Consider the following 16,907-nt stretch of genomic DNA (forward strand, 5'->3'; position numbering starts at 1 on the left):
GAAGAAAGTAGGATTCGCTCTCAATTTTCGCCAGTTTGATGAGTATTTTTTTTTTCAAATTGTGTTTTGGTGGAGTATGTCTAAGAAATGTGTTGAGGAAGGTTGTTGAGTGATTATGCATGTGTTTGTGTGTGCACAGTGGGTAATAGCAAGTTGTACTGACACAGCCATTCTCTTTCCTGCTCACCCTATTTCCTTTTTTTTTTTCACGCCTATAATGGGCTTAAACTAGGCAAATCTCCACTCTCCATTCTTCTAATCCAAGGGCCCTAATAAAGACTTAGGGACTCAAAAGATATTAAGGACTTAGAAGAACTTATCACTATATATATATATATATATATATATATATATATATATATATATATATATATATATATAGTAATAAGATCAAGTGAGTCCACCTCTTACATTTGAGTCCATGAGTCTCATTGTGAGCCTTTGGATCTTGAAAATGAAGGGATAGGATGAAACACAAAAAAGAGGGTTAATCCTCTAATTTTGCTCTCTTCCTCTAATTTTCTTATTAACTCCATTATTTCTCATCACTAATCATTAACCTCTCATTATCACATCTCCTCATTCTCTCTCTATATCTCACTTCTCCATATTCTCTAAAAAAAACCCAAGAAAAAAAAAACCCAAAAAACCAAACAAATAAAAAACCCAAAAAATCCAAATAAATCAATTACTCATCTATTTTTCATTCACCTACCACCACCCACCGGACACCACCACAGTCGCCACCCCCGCCCCCGCCACCGCCGCCACCACCACGGCGGCCGCCGCCACAACGTCATTTTTTTAATTTTTTTTTTTTTTTTTTTTTTTTTTTTTAAAACTTGTGTTTGTGTGTTCTTTTTATTTCTTTTGTTGTTTTTTCTCCTTATATCGTCTTGCTATATAATATTGTTTTAAATTTGTGAGTTTTTTTTTTATTTTAATCTTAGATCTACTAAAATAGATCAATTTTCATTGACCCGTTTTTTTTTGTTCATTTCCGTTTTTTTTTTTTTTTTTTTAATTTTCATGTTTTTTTTTTTTTTTCATTTCCGTTTTGTAGTTAATGTTTTGTTTTTTTGACCCATCTCCGTTTTTTTTTGTTCATTTCCGTTTTTTTTTTTTTTTTTTTTTTTTTTTTTTTCAATTTTCATGTTTTGGTCTTTTTTTTTTCGGTTATTGACATTCTTACAAATTATAATTTGATTTCGTATTTAAAATTTTCTTTTGGTATTGTGTGATTTAGGACACTTTTTTCCGTTAAAATTACATTTTTTTCCGTTAAAATTACACTTTTTTGGGTTAAAATTACACTTTTTTTCGTTAAAATTACACTTTTTACCGTTAAAATTACACTTTTTTCCGTTAAAATTACACTTTTTTGGGTTAAAATCACAGTTTTTTCATTGTTAAAAATACACTTTTTTCCGTTAAAATTACACTTTTTTGTGTTAAAATTTCACTTTTTTTTCCGGTTAAAATTATAGTACTAAATGTATTAGTTATGAAATCTCATTTTTTAACTTTTTTCTTGTTGATATCACTTTGTTAATATCCGTCTTGTTATATATTTTTGCCAAATTTCGTATTTAATATTTTATTTTGGTATTATGTGATTTATGATCTATTAAAATTACTTTATCGGTTAAAATTACACTTTTTCCGTTAAAATTACACTTTTTTCCGTTAAAATCACACTTTTTTCCGTTAAAATCACACTTTTTTTGGTTAAAATCACAGTTTTTTCCTTGTTAAAATTACACTTTTTTCCGTTAAAATTACACTTTTTCTGTTAAAATTACACTTTTTTTCGGTTTAAAATTACACTTTTCCGTTAAAATTACACTCTTTTCTGTTAAAATTACACTTTTTTCCTTTAAAATTACACTTGTCTTCATTAATGTTACATTTATCTCTACTAAGGTTATCTTCTCAATGACTAAAGTTACGCTTTTGGACTAAAGTTAGAACAATTTGGACTGAAATTACAGAAATTTGGACTAAAATTACACAAATTTGGACTAAAATTACACAATTTGGACTAAAATTACACAATTTGGACTAAAGATACACATATTTGGACTATAGTTATACATTTGGATTAAAATTACACTTTTGTGGACTAAAATTACACTTCCGTGGACTAAAATTACACTTTTGTAGACTAAATTTATACATTTGTGGATTAAAGTTACACATTTGTAGATTAAAATTACACTTTTTTGGACTAAAATTACACTTTTGTGGACTAAAATTACACTCATAAAATGATAAAAGATACACACACTATCAATTTACTAAGTTACACTTTAGTGGACAATGATTGGAATTGCACAATCTAAATGACTCAAAATAAATGAATTGTGTAACTTTAGTTCTAATTGTGTAATTTTACTCTAAATTTAGTCGTAAATAGTGTATTCAATTTAGTCGTAAACTCCAAAATTGTATAATTTTAGTCCAAATTTAGTTGTAAATATTGTATTCAATTTAGTCGTAAACTCCATTAGTTCGTCCAAATAGTCCAAATAGTCCAAATTAGTTAGTCCATATTGTCCAAATTAGTTAGTCCAAATTGTCCAAATTGTCCAAATTGTCCAAATTAGTTAGTCCAAATTGTCCAAATAGTCCAAATTAGTCTGTTTAACTTTAATCCAAGAGTGTAACTTTAGTCATTAATAGAGATAAGTGTAATTTTAACAGGAAAAAGTGTAATTTTAACCGAAAAAAGTGTAATTTTAAAGTAGAAAGGTGTAATTTTAAAGGAAAAAAATGTAATTCCAACAAGAAAAAGTGTAATTTTAACAGGAAAAAGTGTAATTGTAACATAATTGAGTGTAATTTTAACATAAAAAGTGTAATTGTAACAAAAAAAAGTGTAATTGTAAGAAGAAAAAGTGTAATTGTGACAAGAAAAAGTGTAATTCCAACAAGAAAAAGTGTAATTTTAACAGGAAAAAGTGTAATTGTAACAAGAAAAAGTGTAATTCCAACAAGAAAAAGTGTAATTGTAATAGAAAAAAGTGTAATATTAACAGGAAAAAGTGTAATTATAACAGAAATAAGGGTAATTCTAACCAAATAAAGTGTTATTTTAACCAAAATAAGTGTAATTTTAACCAAAATAAGTGTAATTGTAACAAAAAAAAGTGTAATAGTAAAAAAAAAAAAGTGTAATTGTAACAGAAATAAGTGTAATTGTAATAGAAAAAAGTGTAATTTTAACCAAAAAAAAATTGTAACTTTAATGTTTAAGGTTGTGCAATTTTTTTTTTTAAAAACAAGATCTCTAATTTTAGCACAAAATAATATGTAATTACAAAAATCAAAAAAATAAAAATAAACTCCAACCATACTAGACCTAAAATAATAAAAACCGAAAGAAAAAAAATGAGAAAGAAAAAAACCGAAAAAAACAAGATTTTAATGGCGGATGAGATTTTAATAATAACAATGAAATAAACAAGATCTAAACGGTTTTAATAATAACAATGAAAAAAACCGAAATAATATGCAATGAGATTTTAATAATAACAATGAAAAAAACAAGATTTGTTAAAAAAAAAATGAAAACCAAATCTGAAAATACAAAATTATTTATAAAAAAAACAAAACAAACAAAATACAAAATCACGAAAGGAAAACCAAATCTGAAAACCAAATAAAAAATGAAAACCAAATCTGAAAACAAACAAAATCACTCCAAAAAATTATATAAAAAAAAAAACAAAACAAACAAACTACAAAAACAAAAGATGTCGACCAAAAACAAACAAAAAACAAAACAAAACAAAACCGAAAATAAAAAATTGAAAACCAGCAGAGGAAGGCGTTTGGTGGACGGCAGGGGAGGAGAGGAAGGCTGCCGCGGTTGTGGGGGCTGTGGAGGTGAGTCGGCCGTGGTTGTGGTCGTGGGTGGGTGTGTGTGGCGGTCGTGGGTCGGTTTTGCCGGCTGGGTTGTGGTCGTGGGTGGGTGTGGGTGGCAGACGTGGTTGGTGGTCGTGGTTGTGGGGTGAGCGGGCTGGTGGTTGTGGCGGTGAAGGCTGTGGTTGTGACGGAGGGAGGGAGGGAGAATTTGATTTTTTTGAAATTTTTGTTTTGGGTTTTTTTGGTTTGGTTTTTTATTTGGTTTTTTTTTTTGGTTTGGTAATGAGAGGAAGAGAGGATGAGAGATGTGGTTTTGTTTTTGGAAATAATGAATGAGGAGTGAATGAATGATAAGAAGAATTAGATTAGAATGAGTAGGAGTTAGGAATGATTAGGGAGGGAGATTAGCTAGATTGATATCTAGCCCTTCATTGAGATGTAATCTCCTCCCTCCATCTCCTTCATCCAAAGGCCCATAATAGGACTAAGGGACTCAAAATATACAAGGGACTTAGAAGAACTTATCACTATATAGTAATAAGTACTTATTACTATATATATAATACTTTAATTTCAATGAAATTTTAGCAAAAAAATTAAGAAGCCGACTCGGATTAGGAAATAAGTCGCGGTATTAGGAAATATACGGAATTTGCAAACCCATTCACCTTAATATAATACTCACATATAAATCATACTTTTTTTTTAGGAAAAACACGAGTCGAAAAATCTAGGGGAAGGTAATGAGCCATACCATGAGCTGCCTCATTACCGCTTGGCTTAACAGAATTACTAAAGTAGCTATTTGGAGCTATACGATTATTGAGGGTAGTGAAATTCACCTTTCTGACTCCCATTTGAACTGCAATTTCCAAACCCAACCCCGCGGCCAATCTTAATATCCCCCTGCTGCATCTCTGTTCCGAGCCAATCTTTCATTCCCGTCATTTGCTCCCAAATCCGTTGTGAGAAAGGACACCAAACTAGTAAATGAAAATCAGATTCTACCGTATTGCAGTACCAGCAACACGTTGCATCTATACTGCTCACCCTGCCCATAAGATTGGCTCCCGATGGTAAAGCTTCCCTACAGGACCGTCACAGGAATGCTAATACCTTCCAAACAGAATCGTCTTTATCACTGCCGCTAGTGGCGACATCTTTTTCCTTGACCCGCCTCATAAAAGCATAACCCGTTGTGACAAAGTACACCCCATCCTTAGCATTGGAATTGCCTATCGCACACATGACATCAACGAAAAAAACAAAGAAGAAAAATATTATTGAAAACAGATTGTGAATAAGAATTACCGGAGTAATAAAATTCATAACTCGAGAAACATATTCATTTCATCGTAGTAGACGTCATTATTCCTCCTCCTCCTCCTCATCTTCTTGTTTTTTGGCTAATGAAGGGATCAGTCGACCTCCGAAAAGTTTAGGAGGCTTCCCTTGCATATATACGCAAAAGGAAAACGAGTAGAACTAAGGCCCTCACCGTCTAAACCCGTCTCAGTGAATTGTTTATCTCTAAGGTTGTACCATAAATATTTGCCACTCTCATTTTGTATACACAATAGTTCATGTAATGATCCTTTTCGGTAAGCAATAGGGTGGTAAACGTGTTGGGTCCCTTGCACAGGAAAGCTCATCAACTTAAACCAAGACGATTTAACACCAAAATTTCTCATAACCCATATATTATAAGTCGACTTGTTCTCATCGTAACATGAAAAGCATAATTGCCCCTCAAGCACACCTAGGTGATGGTGACCATCTCGAGTTTGGTTGGAACCGATTTCACCCAAAAGAATATCAGATAAGGGCACATCATTAGACCATCGTTCAGCCTTGATATCAAAACAACCAATTCTCATAAATCGATCACTACCATAACATAGCATTGCAAGTAAATGGTTTTGTACAAGGACGGGATTCTCAATCAATACACCAGTTGTGGCCGTTATACGCACAGTATAATTCAACAAATTAGTTCTGAAACTATAGACGGTGATGTCCGATCGAGAATAACCTTGTGGATCATTGTACTGGAAAAACTTGGCAACCTTGAAATAGTCATTATTGAATTCATCTGAACAATGACACATCCCATATCGTACATAGTCAGACCAACGGGGATTGTAATCTTGAGTGATTATACGGTAAATACGGGTAGCTGGGTTGAGCAACATGAGAACCCCACGTTGGGCGGCTCCAATCCCAAACAACAAGTAAGATTCGCAGCAAGCCAACATCCGCATTCTGGATTCATTCCGATTTGACAATACTATAGGGTAAGGGCAAAGCGTAGGAGGAGAGTATAAAGAGTCCATATCGTATATACGAAAGGTATGGTTCTGGCCAGGGAGGATTAAGAAGCCATGATTGGCCTCAGAAAATAGTTCATTGAATTTGGGGGACGAAATCTCGGTTGAAAAAGATTTGGAAACGCATTTGAAGCGAAAAAGGGATTTAGCGGGTAATTTGGGGAGTATACATGAGAATATTAATAATAGAATATAAAATTATTCCACTAGAATTATTTTGTATTAGGAGACAATCATCCGTGTATTCATTATTAGTATAAGAGTTGTAAAGTATTATGTTTATCTTTATTACCTAACTTTGCTAATATGGGTTCCTGTAAGCCAGCTCACACGCCTGTTGACACCAATTCTAAGCTCAGTGCCTCGGCTGGTGATCCTGTTACTGACCCGTCATTATTTCGTAGTCTCGCTGGCGCCCTTCAATACCTCACTTTCACGAGACCCGATATTTCCTATGCGGTCCAACAAATTTGTTTACATATGCATGATCCTCGGGAAGCTCATTATGGTGCCATGAAACGAATTATTCGATACATCAAAGGTACGTCTCAATTCGGCCTACATATTACCGACTCCCCTGCCACAAATCTTGTCACTTATACGGACGCCGACTGGGGTGGGTGTCCCGACACTAGACGATCTACCTCCGGGTATTGTGTATATTTGGGTGACAATTTGGTTTCATGGTCCTCAAAAAGACAAGCCACGGTATCTCGGTCTAGTGCCGAAGCCGAATACCGCGGTGTTGCTAATGTCGTTGCTGAGTCCTGTTGGGTTCGAAATCTCTTACTGGAATTACATTGTCCAATTCGAAAAGCGACTTTCGTCTATTGCGATAATGTCTCTGCAATATATCTTTCCGGTAACCCGATTAATCACCAACGCACCAAACATATAGAACTTGACATTCATTTTGTGCGTGAGAAAGTAGCCCTCGGTGAAGTTGTGGTTCGCCATGTTCCGTCTCGATATCAATTCGCGGATATATTTACTAAGGGTTTACCACGTGTCCTCTTTGATGATTTTCGCTCCAGTCTCAGCATCCGTCCTCCTCCCGCTTCGACTGCGGGGGTGTAATAGAATATAAAATTATTCCACTAGAATTATTTTGTATTAGGAGACAATCATCCGTGTATTCATTATTAGTATAAGAGTTGTAAAGTATTATGTTTATCTTTATTACCTAACTTTAGCTAGTGGTTATCATCACCCCATGTTTCGTGGGATTAGTATGATGAGATTCCCTAACTTTAGCTAGCTGTATTCCCTAGGCTTGTGTATATATTGTATACTGCATTATGGAATGAACAAGGGAAAATCATTTCTTATAATTAATTCCATGGGAAGGCTAACTCTTGAACATTGTTCAAGGGTTTCGAAACCTATATCCATTGAATTGGAAGGGTAAATGAGACGTAAAAGCTGTGGAAATCTGTATATATATAAGAAATTAAGAAGCCCGCCTAATGCTTATAGTAATTATAAGGTAGCGTTAGTTTATGAAACCGCAAAAGTGGCGATTAGCCTCCATTACTTTGACCTAGAGGGTCGAGCCCGGCCCATCCTGTTTGGTCTATCAGTACACAGCCCGGCCAGCCCACCTCCCCTCCCTGGCCAGGACCGGGTCACAAAACCCAGACCCGGCCCACCCTTGGCCCGCATATTTAGTAAATAAAAATAAAAATAATAACAAAGGCCCGCCCTCTACCCAACACGGGCCTGGCCCGTGTCAAATATATTCCCGGCCTGGTCCGGCCAAGCCTGCCCTCCCCTGGCCTGGCCCGTAAACAGCTCTACTTTGACCTATTTCCTAGCTAAATATATTCATTAATTAACTTACCTGTTACCTCCGACTCGCATTGAACTTGTCAGAAAGCTGCAACGCTGTGTATCCGGGGAGTTACGCAAGAATGTTGCTTTAAGTGCCCAGGAGACGATAAACTTGCTTTGATTTAATTGTCGCCGGTAAATTGTTTTCTTTCCTTCGAAGAATGTTGCTTAAGTGCAGAAACACAGCCATACTTGTATAATTTGACCTTCAGTCCAACAAAAATGTCAGGATACATGAGTGACTGTCAATGTTTTTGGTACAACGGCCTACTGATCGAAACAAATGCTTAATCAAATACCGGAAATTGACAAGGTAAAAAATGTCATTCAAAAACTTGAAAACATTCTAAGATACAAGAAAGAGAAATCAAGCCACCATCTTTTTAGGCGATTATTTCCCTGTTAAACATATTTGCCTCGATATTTGGGCTTGGAATCTTTGGAAAATTTGAGATCACCAGCTTCTCCCTGCTGTTGATTAGCCGGCGCAAAGACGGCAGAATGAAGGTTACCCTCTTCCAACCACTTTAAATGATTTTCCTTGAATTCCAGATGCATGACTTTAGCTGCCTCGGCAACTTCCTCGGTATATGGGGCTACCTTGACCATCGTCAACAAAACTCGGCTATAACGGTAGCTAAGTATTTGCTCTGAAATGGCAACTAGTTTGAAACATGGGTGCTCCGGGAAAGTTGGTTCAGGTGAATCCTCCTCTCTAAGCACCGGGTAAAAGTAAACAAGCCTTCCTCCCATAACGAGCATCTTAGCAGCTAGATCAAGCAGATCGTGCACACATTCGACCAGGCTATATGCAGCCGTTGATGGTATATGGCCTTCTCTCTTTTCATCGGGAACTGTATACGGACCTATGACTCCCTTGAGAAGCTTTCTGCCTCCTGATTTACGTCCCCCAGCACGTACACCATATGGGGGATCGCAAATTATTGCATCAAACATCTATTGGAAATGGCAAATACATATGAATGATTAATTTGTCGGGTAAGGAGAACCCGTCAAAGGAGACACATGGATAAAGGGGAAAATCCCTCTAGCCTCAATTACAAGGGTTAAAAGATGGGAGCAGGTTGCACCAATGCTCCAATCATTTATCCTCAATTTCAACATTGTTGTTGATGTAATTGAGGATTACAACAGCTAGTACACAGCTTTACCTACATGTTAACACAAAAACTGTTTCCAAATGACCCATGATGAAAATAGCATCCGGAAATGCATCGAAAGAAGAAGGCACAATCATTTTGAGACAGGCAGACACAAAAAATGATTTGATTTCAGCAATCAAGAACACAAAGGTTTCCACAACAATGATACATTAAACATCTTTACCCCTGAAGTGTAAAATATAAACATGATGAGTATATCTCTCATCCTCAACTAAATTGCTCAAATATTCCCTCTCAAACCTCTTGATTACGAGGACACGTGTTAATAGTCATGACTTTGATCATTGGATATCGTAGAGAAGGAATTAACCAGTCAAAATGAAAAAAAAAAATTGTCATCTCTCAGTTGAGATTAGGTGAGCTAGGGTGGACCAATGGACAAGACAAAACTAAATGCAAATCAAGTTACACGTCTCCAAGATTGTTGCTCCACACTTCCATTGTTAGTAAAGCCTGGTTTTTCCAGTAACAAACACGAGTAGCCAAAAACAAGCTACAATCTCGGCCAAGGCTAAAACTGTAGCTGATAAGATTTGGTTTCAACTTTCAAGGTTCAGAGATGAGTTTTTTTTGCTTAAACTTTTGTCTTCACCACAGCACCATTATAGGACAAAAAGGTAATTCTGCTGCTAAACACACAAGTTTTGGCACTTTGAAATAAATGAAAGGTTTTACAAGTGTCGAGAAGCACCTCTTTTAAGCTAGTGCGCCATGGAGGAAGATTATTATCCGCCCTCAACAAAGAAATTGGTTCTGGCAATCCATACTGCAGAGAATGACATGATTCATCAGTTAAGCAGAAAAAGGATATAATGTCACTGCAGATAAAAGCAGAACAATGAGGTCCAACGAGCACCACACTGTCAGAGATGCTGCTTGCATGGACACAGGACACTATCATTATATTTTTGATAATGTAACTTGAAATCTTTCTGACCAGTAATATTGAGAGAATCTGTTGTGGATTACCTGTTTGAAATTACTCCAAACATTTTGGTCAGGTCCTCGTCCATCTCGAACAACCCTTATATCTATATCTGCACCCTGAAATTTAAATCAGTATTCTTGCAAGAAAGCAATTTAATCCAGTGTTTTATCGAATAATTAATGAGCAAAAGGCCCCAAAATACATGTACTTGCAAGGACATCAAGAGTAAGAAAGACCAACCATCGTCATTGCACCAAAATGTGCTGCAGCTACCAGAACACTACCAGTTCCTACAAAAGGATCAAAGACAAGCTTTCCAGGGGCAGCAAGCCCCTGGTTGGCCATCAGAAATGCCATTTCTGCGTCCATGGCTGTTGGTCCAATATATGTACGACTTTTTAACTGATATGTTGGTAAAAGTTTTCGATCTGCTGCGCCAATCTCTCGTCCAAAGAAGATTCTCTTTTCAACAATAGGAGGCAGGCCGTTGTTAGACTTATAATCATCAATTTCTATAAGCCAAAATCTATGTTCTGCATTCCGTAGGTTCACTTTGCCCTGAAATAAACATTTGATATCAGCTACCTAAAGTTGTACACCAAGGAAAAAAAATTGTATAAAATAGTGACAACTCGTAACTTGAGAGTTAATGAGTGGAAGATGATCTGCTCAAGAAATTCTCTTAGCGAGCAAATAACCGACGCACAAAAAAAAATTCTCAACTTTCTTACAGAGGGCAGGCAAAAATGAAAAACGCAAGGATTAAGCACGATAATATGTAAGAAAAATCTTTACTTTCCAGAGAGGTAGACAAATCCAATATCATGTTCATCCTAATGCCCAGTATTACAGTGCCTCCTATAGGGGAATTACAAAGGATAGACCGGAATAGAAACATAATTTTGGCAAGGCAAGACCATGTTCTATCTAGCTGAAACTTTACAAGATGAAAAGAATTGAACTATGTGGATTATAACTAAACTCATATGAATCGCACTGACACATATGCATTTGTATGCACACCTCTTCAATCAGTATAATACCTTCAATCAAAGTCATACGAAAACATGTTTTAGATCTATACAATAGCTTATAAATTGGTCCGATCTGAAATTGACGTTTGATGTGACGAAAGTAATGAGTTATAGGTGGAATTGAACTGGATGAAGCTAAAAAAAATAGTAGAATGTGTTTGAGTTGAGAGTTGAACTAATGTCATTGCGTATCAAACTAAATGATGTTTCAGATGAAATACAAGAGGTAGATGTTTTTTTTGTTCAAATGAGCGCACTATGTCGTGGATAAGAATCGAACCCCCAACCTCATGGCTGGGGTAAGAGAGCTTTTACCACTTGAGCTAACTCTTGTTGTTTATAATCTAGGATGTGACATTAAAAATTATGGCTGATGTGATGACAGGAAATAAACTTGTCTCAGACATTCAAAAATACAAAAATTGGCAATCTTCGCTGTCAAAAGAGCATATAAATAGCTTGTTGCACAAACTGTGAGCTTGATGTAGCCCCCAACCAGCTAACAGTGACTTGATAATATTAACCAGAAAATCATTTAGAGCAGAGCTATGCACAAACTATCATTAAACCAAACCAAGTATACCTGAAAAGGAATGAAAACAAGCTTATCGAGGAGATCTTTTTGCTCCTCAGTGCTAAAAGTCTTGCCAAAACTATCTATAGTTACTCTGAATGTGCTTTCAGATGACAAGTAAGGCAGCTTCCTCTCATCAGGATACGAATTTACAGCCTCCTCGAGCTCTTCATAACTAGTTCCTTCCCCCCAAAGCTCATACATTCCTTTTACAAGTATACCTGTATATTATTGGTAAACATACATGATTGATTACTCTCACAGATACTGCAGTTACAACTACTGGCAGCAACACTGCATCATCACTTATCAAAGTTTCAAACTTTAACGCGTCCATACTTGACGCGGTTTAAACCACATTTGTTGCAATGACCAATCGCGCAATCAAGCCTCAAACCGAAATTTAATAACAGCAAACCCAAGAGAGCAACAAATCAAGAATAAAACTTTGTATTACCAATTCCATGAAACAAAGATCCCAACTTTCCCATACTTCTACATTCACATAACAATCAGGCAGCTAAATCAACAAAACCCACATTCCAAAATCTAAAAAAAATCATAAAAACCTCAAAAAACAAACAAATCAATAATTAAACTCTGTACTCCCAATTACCATGAGACAAAGATACCAACTTTCCCACACTTCCACATTCATTTAACAATCAGGCACCTAAAATAATACAACCCAGATCCCAAAACCTCAAAAAAAAAAAAAAAGGAAAAATCAATTGAAGAACAGAAACTAACAAATGGGCACAAAAAATACACAAATTATAAGACGGACTGTCCATCTTAAACATGAAACAGGTCAAGGTCAAATAGATAGATGGCAATAAACTTGTCTCATCTATCTATATGGGGCAGTACTTAACCCCGTTTTAAACTTAAGACCGATATGACCGCCAACTGCAAAAAGAAAAGGGAAATTACTTCGATTAGCAATATTGCGAGCAATATCCTCAGAAGGGATATTAACAAGGTGGAAAGGGCAATCAGGATGAAACTTATCAGGGAGTTTCCATTCAAGAGAATGGTAGTTTTCACCATTGTTGTTGTTGTTGTCTTGAAAAGCTCCAAAAAGCTCAGCTAATGCTTCAACTTCTGGTTTGCGGTAATCCAGTAATCTATGGAAGAATACACACATGTACCACATTCTTTTGCTCTTCTTTTTTGCTGGTGTTTTTGCAGGAAATTTCTAGGGAGGTTTTAGAGGTGGGGTTTTGGGTGTATATATTCTTCCAAACCCTCTGAAGTCTTTGCTCTTTACTCTTCAAGAAACACTTTCCTTCCCATTAGTCTCACTATGGACGGATTTGCATATATCCATTTAATATGAGGGAGGGTCAAATATGTTTAAAGTGATTTTAGGCTCTATCATACAAAAATTTGTTGCTTGTCTTATGTTTGAAGTGAATAGATATTTGATTCGTTTGTAAAATGGGTAGATATTTGACCCGTTTATAACTATAGAAGGATATCTCCCAAGTCGGTTTATAGTGAGAATTTGTGATTTCCTTTTTTCCCAAATCAATCAATCCATTAATCAATCAATCATCTATCAATCAATCAATACTATATATTAATTCCAGAAATCAAGTGAATTCAATGCAATTAAATAAATCTATACAAATTAATTATACTATATAGTTCTTAATCATAACGCTGTGTAATTGACCTGAAAAAAGGACTTCAATGTAAATATTATATAGTGTTGGTTGAAATATAAATTTAGAGAACACCATAATATGGTGATTTTCCTTAAAATAAACATGTCACATTTATGGTAATAATTAGTTTAAAAATATATGTTAATTATTTAACATACACGAATATAATATAAGTATGTTATATTTTGGTAACTATTACTCCCTCTGTACCATACAAATGGTAACGTGATAAAAAATGGGGTTTTTAAGAAAAGAGGGTAAAAGAAAGGGTAAAGAGGGAAGAAAATAGGTGGGGTATGTAATTGTGGGTTTAATTGTGAGTTGGTAGGTGGGGTATGTAGTGGCATTTTATGTAAATATCAAATGGGTATAAGGATAATTTGGTAATGTTGTGGGCCAAATAAGGAATGTTACCATTGGTGTGGTACGGCCGTATTAGGTAAGTGTTACCATTGGTCTGGTACGGAGGGAGTAAAAGATAAATAAATCAAGTTAGATTTTCAAAACAAATATAATATTCCATAATTATTTTGATTTGTAATTAATTAGTAAATAATAATGATTGCTCTTAAATAATATTCTAATTTAATATTTCAGGTTTATTTAAATATATATAACTCTAATACAACTAGATAATCAACTAATATGATAGTAACTATGATATTAACTAACAATGTGAGTACTAAAAGCAACAATTATAGAAACGGGAGTAATGAAAGTCATACTAGCAGCAACAATAGTAGTAAAATTAACAATAATGAATGCGGGAGTAGTGAAAGAAAAAATAATGACGGCGGGAGAAGTGAAAGTAATAGTAGTCTCAACACATGTAATGAAAGTAACAGTAGAAACAACTGAGAGACTATGAAAAATTAACTAACAATTCCAATTTTAGGAAAATATTAATTTATTTAAATATATGAGTTTGAGAAAACTAACGGATTAACCGTAAAAATAGCATGAGTAGTTAAAGAAACAACAGTAACCGAAGAAGTAGTGAGCATAATAGTATTAACCGGGGATGTAGTGAAAGTAATAATATTAACAACGGGAGTGGTGAACGTGTCTCATAAATTGTTGATTAATTTTACATCGCATCATAATTTCAAGATATAAATTGTAAATTTATGTGTTAACCAAATACGGCGAATCGTATTTCATAGAAAATAAAATTAAATGGTAAATAAAGGTAGCCCGGGCGTAGCCGGGCATCAAACCTAGTACTATCAATCAATACTATATATTAAATCCAGAAACCAAGGGATTTCAATGTAATTAAAGAAAGTTATACAAATTAATTATACTATATAATTTTAAATCACTAGCACCGAGTGATGGACCCGATTAAGGGATCTCAATGCAAATATTATATAGTTTGGTTAAAATTAAATTATATAGAAACTTTGTAATTTTCCTATACATTTGTAAGAGACTAAAACATGGTCAATTTCTTTAAAATAAAATAATTAATTAAGATGGTCAATTTCCTTAAAATAAAATAATTAATTAAGATGGTCAATTTCAAGGAGACTAAAAGAAAGAAGATGCTTGGTAATTTTCCTAAATATTTATAGAAGACTAGAAGATGGTCAATTTTCTTAAAATAGAATAATTAATTAGTATAAACATGCACACTTATGGTATTAATTATTATTATCATAAAATTATATATTAAATTTAAAATCTATGCAATTTTATTAAATTTATAATATTGCATAATTCTTTCGATTTGATTTAATGTATACATGTAATATATTTATAAAAATATATAAACCTCTTAAAATTGCATGTCTAAGAAGTAAAAGTAATTCCGTCAGTAAAGAAAAGAATTGTTGTAATATTGGATATAGTTATATGATAGTAATCACTCATTTAAATAGGCTAAGTAAGAATATTATCAGCGAGATTAGTGAAAGTGGTAGAAACAACAACGAGAGTATTCAAATAATCAATATTAATGCGGCAATAATGAAAGTAACAATAATTACGGCGGGAATAATGAAATTATCAATATTAATGCAGCAGTAGTGACAGTAACAATAATAAAGGTGAGAGTAGTTAAAGTAATAATGATTACGAGCAAAAAGTGAAATGTTATTACTATCGTTTCATTAATAAGAGTAAAATATTAATAGCGGAAGTAGTGAATTTGTCTCAAAATTTATTTCATCGTAATTTTAGGATATGTCATAGAAAAATATATTAATGATAAATTTATGGGTTATGCAATTTTAAGTAATTTTATTTAATGAAAACAAATTTAAATGGTAAGTAGAGGTAGCCCGGGCGAAGCCGGGCACCAATACTAGTATATATATATTCTAGAAACCAAGGTACTTCTATGAAATTAAATAAATCTATACAAATTAATTATACTATATAGTTTTTAATTGATAACGTTGTGTGATGGACATGGACTGAACAAAAGACTTCAATGTAAATATTATATAGTTTTGAAATATAAATTTAGAGAATACGAGAATATGGTGAGTTTCCTTAAAATAAACAGTTCCAGTTATACTATTAATTAGTATAAAGATGATTATTATTTAACATACACAAATATAATATAAGTATATGTTATATTTTGAAAACTATGAAAAGGTAAATAAATCGAACTAGATTTCCAAAAAAATATAATATTTCATAATTCAATTAGTAAATAACGATAATTGCTCTTAAATAATATTCTAATCTAATATTTTAGATTTATTTAAATATATATATATATATATATATATATATATATATATATAGAGAGAGAGAGAGAGAGAGAGAGAGAGAGAGAGAGGAAGGATCAACTAAGGTCCTTTATATATTTGAGTCCATAAGTTCTATTGTGAGCCATTGGATGGAGGGAGATGGATGGCCAAGATCAACCTCCAAAAATGTGTTTATTACTAATAATATCACTCATTCTCTCCTCCTTCACTAATCTTTCTAATTAATCACTAATTCACTATAACTTCTTTTCCTCTCATCCACTTTTCTCACATATCACACAACTCATCTTCTCTCTAAAACCCCAAAAAATAAAAACCCAAAAAATCCAAATAAATAAAAAACCCAAAATCCAAATAAATAAATAAAACCCAAAAAATCCAATTAAATCAAAAAACCTAAAAAATCCAATTAAATCAAAAAACCCAAATAAATCATTCATTCTTCTCTTCCTCATTCACCACCACCCACCACTATCCCACCCGACACCACCCACCGCCCACATCCACCGCCACCTCCACCACCGCCGTCGGTAATTATATAAACTAGTTTTTTTTTTTTTTTTTTTTTTTTTTTTTCCAGATTTTGCGTCTCGGTTTATTTTCGTCACTTTTTTTTTTTTTTTTTCGATTTTGTGTTAAATTAGTTGTTTGGGGTCGGTTTATTCTATTTCTTAATTTTTGTTAGTTTTTGTTGTTATTTATTCTTTTCAAATCTATTCTTATTATACGTTTTTTAAATAAAAATTTCGGGTTTTAAATATCGTTTTTTT

At 33.8% G+C, this 16,907-nt stretch overlaps 2 protein-coding genes across 2 annotated transcripts; both read right to left on the bottom strand.

Moving 5' to 3' along the window:
- Positions 1 to 4,864: 4,864 nt before the first annotated feature.
- Positions 4,865 to 6,128, bottom strand: LOC141648655 (F-box protein At4g22390-like). The gene is made up of 3 exons (XM_074457380.1): positions 5,366 to 6,128; positions 4,984 to 5,102; positions 4,865 to 4,918 (listed from the first exon to the last, which is right to left on the bottom strand). The coding sequence occupies exons 1-3, from the start codon at positions 6,126 to 6,128 to the stop codon at positions 4,865 to 4,867; spliced, it is 936 nt and encodes a 311-aa protein (XP_074313481.1).
- A 2,064-nt stretch (positions 6,129 to 8,192) lies between these two features.
- On the bottom strand, positions 8,193 to 13,047 carry LOC141647177 (uncharacterized). The gene is made up of 6 exons (XM_074455271.1): positions 12,678 to 13,047; positions 11,754 to 11,965; positions 10,377 to 10,694; positions 10,178 to 10,252; positions 9,900 to 9,974; positions 8,193 to 8,981 (listed from the first exon to the last, which is right to left on the bottom strand). The coding sequence occupies exons 1-6, from the start codon at positions 12,898 to 12,900 to the stop codon at positions 8,427 to 8,429; spliced, it is 1,458 nt and encodes a 485-aa protein (XP_074311372.1). The 5' UTR covers positions 12,901 to 13,047; the 3' UTR covers positions 8,193 to 8,426.
- Positions 13,048 to 16,907: the final 3,860 nt, after the last annotated feature.

This window comes from Silene latifolia, chromosome 3, assembly GCF_048544455.1.
Source record: "Silene latifolia isolate original U9 population chromosome 3, ASM4854445v1, whole genome shotgun sequence".
In the NCBI taxonomy this organism is placed as follows: Eukaryota; Viridiplantae; Streptophyta; class Magnoliopsida; order Caryophyllales; family Caryophyllaceae; genus Silene; species Silene latifolia.

What these genes read in the sequence shown, in the direction of transcription:
- LOC141647177 (XM_074455271.1), bottom strand. Translation starts at nt 12,900, where the DNA reads ATGTGGTACATGTGTGTATTCTTCCATAGATTACTGGATTACCGCAAA. An exon ending in TTGTTTTCATTCCTTTTCAG is followed by an intron (nt 10,695 to 11,753) that starts GTATACTTGGTT and finishes TGTTTATTTCAG; the next exon opens with GGCAAAGTGAACCTACGGAA. An exon ending in TTTGGAGTAATTTCAAACAG is followed by an intron (nt 9,975 to 10,177) that starts GTAATCCACAAC and finishes CATTCTCTGCAG; the next exon opens with TATGGATTGCCAGAACCAAT.
- LOC141648655 (XM_074457380.1), bottom strand. Translation starts at nt 6,128, where the DNA reads ATGCGGATGTTGGCTTGCTGCGAATCTTACTTGTTGTTTGGGATTGGA. An exon ending in CACTGAGACGGGTTTAGACG is followed by an intron (nt 5,103 to 5,365) that starts GTGAGGGCCTTA and finishes TGTGTGCGATAG; the next exon opens with GCAATTCCAATGCTAAGGAT. An exon ending in AAGACGATTCTGTTTGGAAG is followed by an intron (nt 4,919 to 4,983) that starts GTATTAGCATTC and finishes TCTTATGGGCAG; the next exon opens with GGTGAGCAGTATAGATGCAA.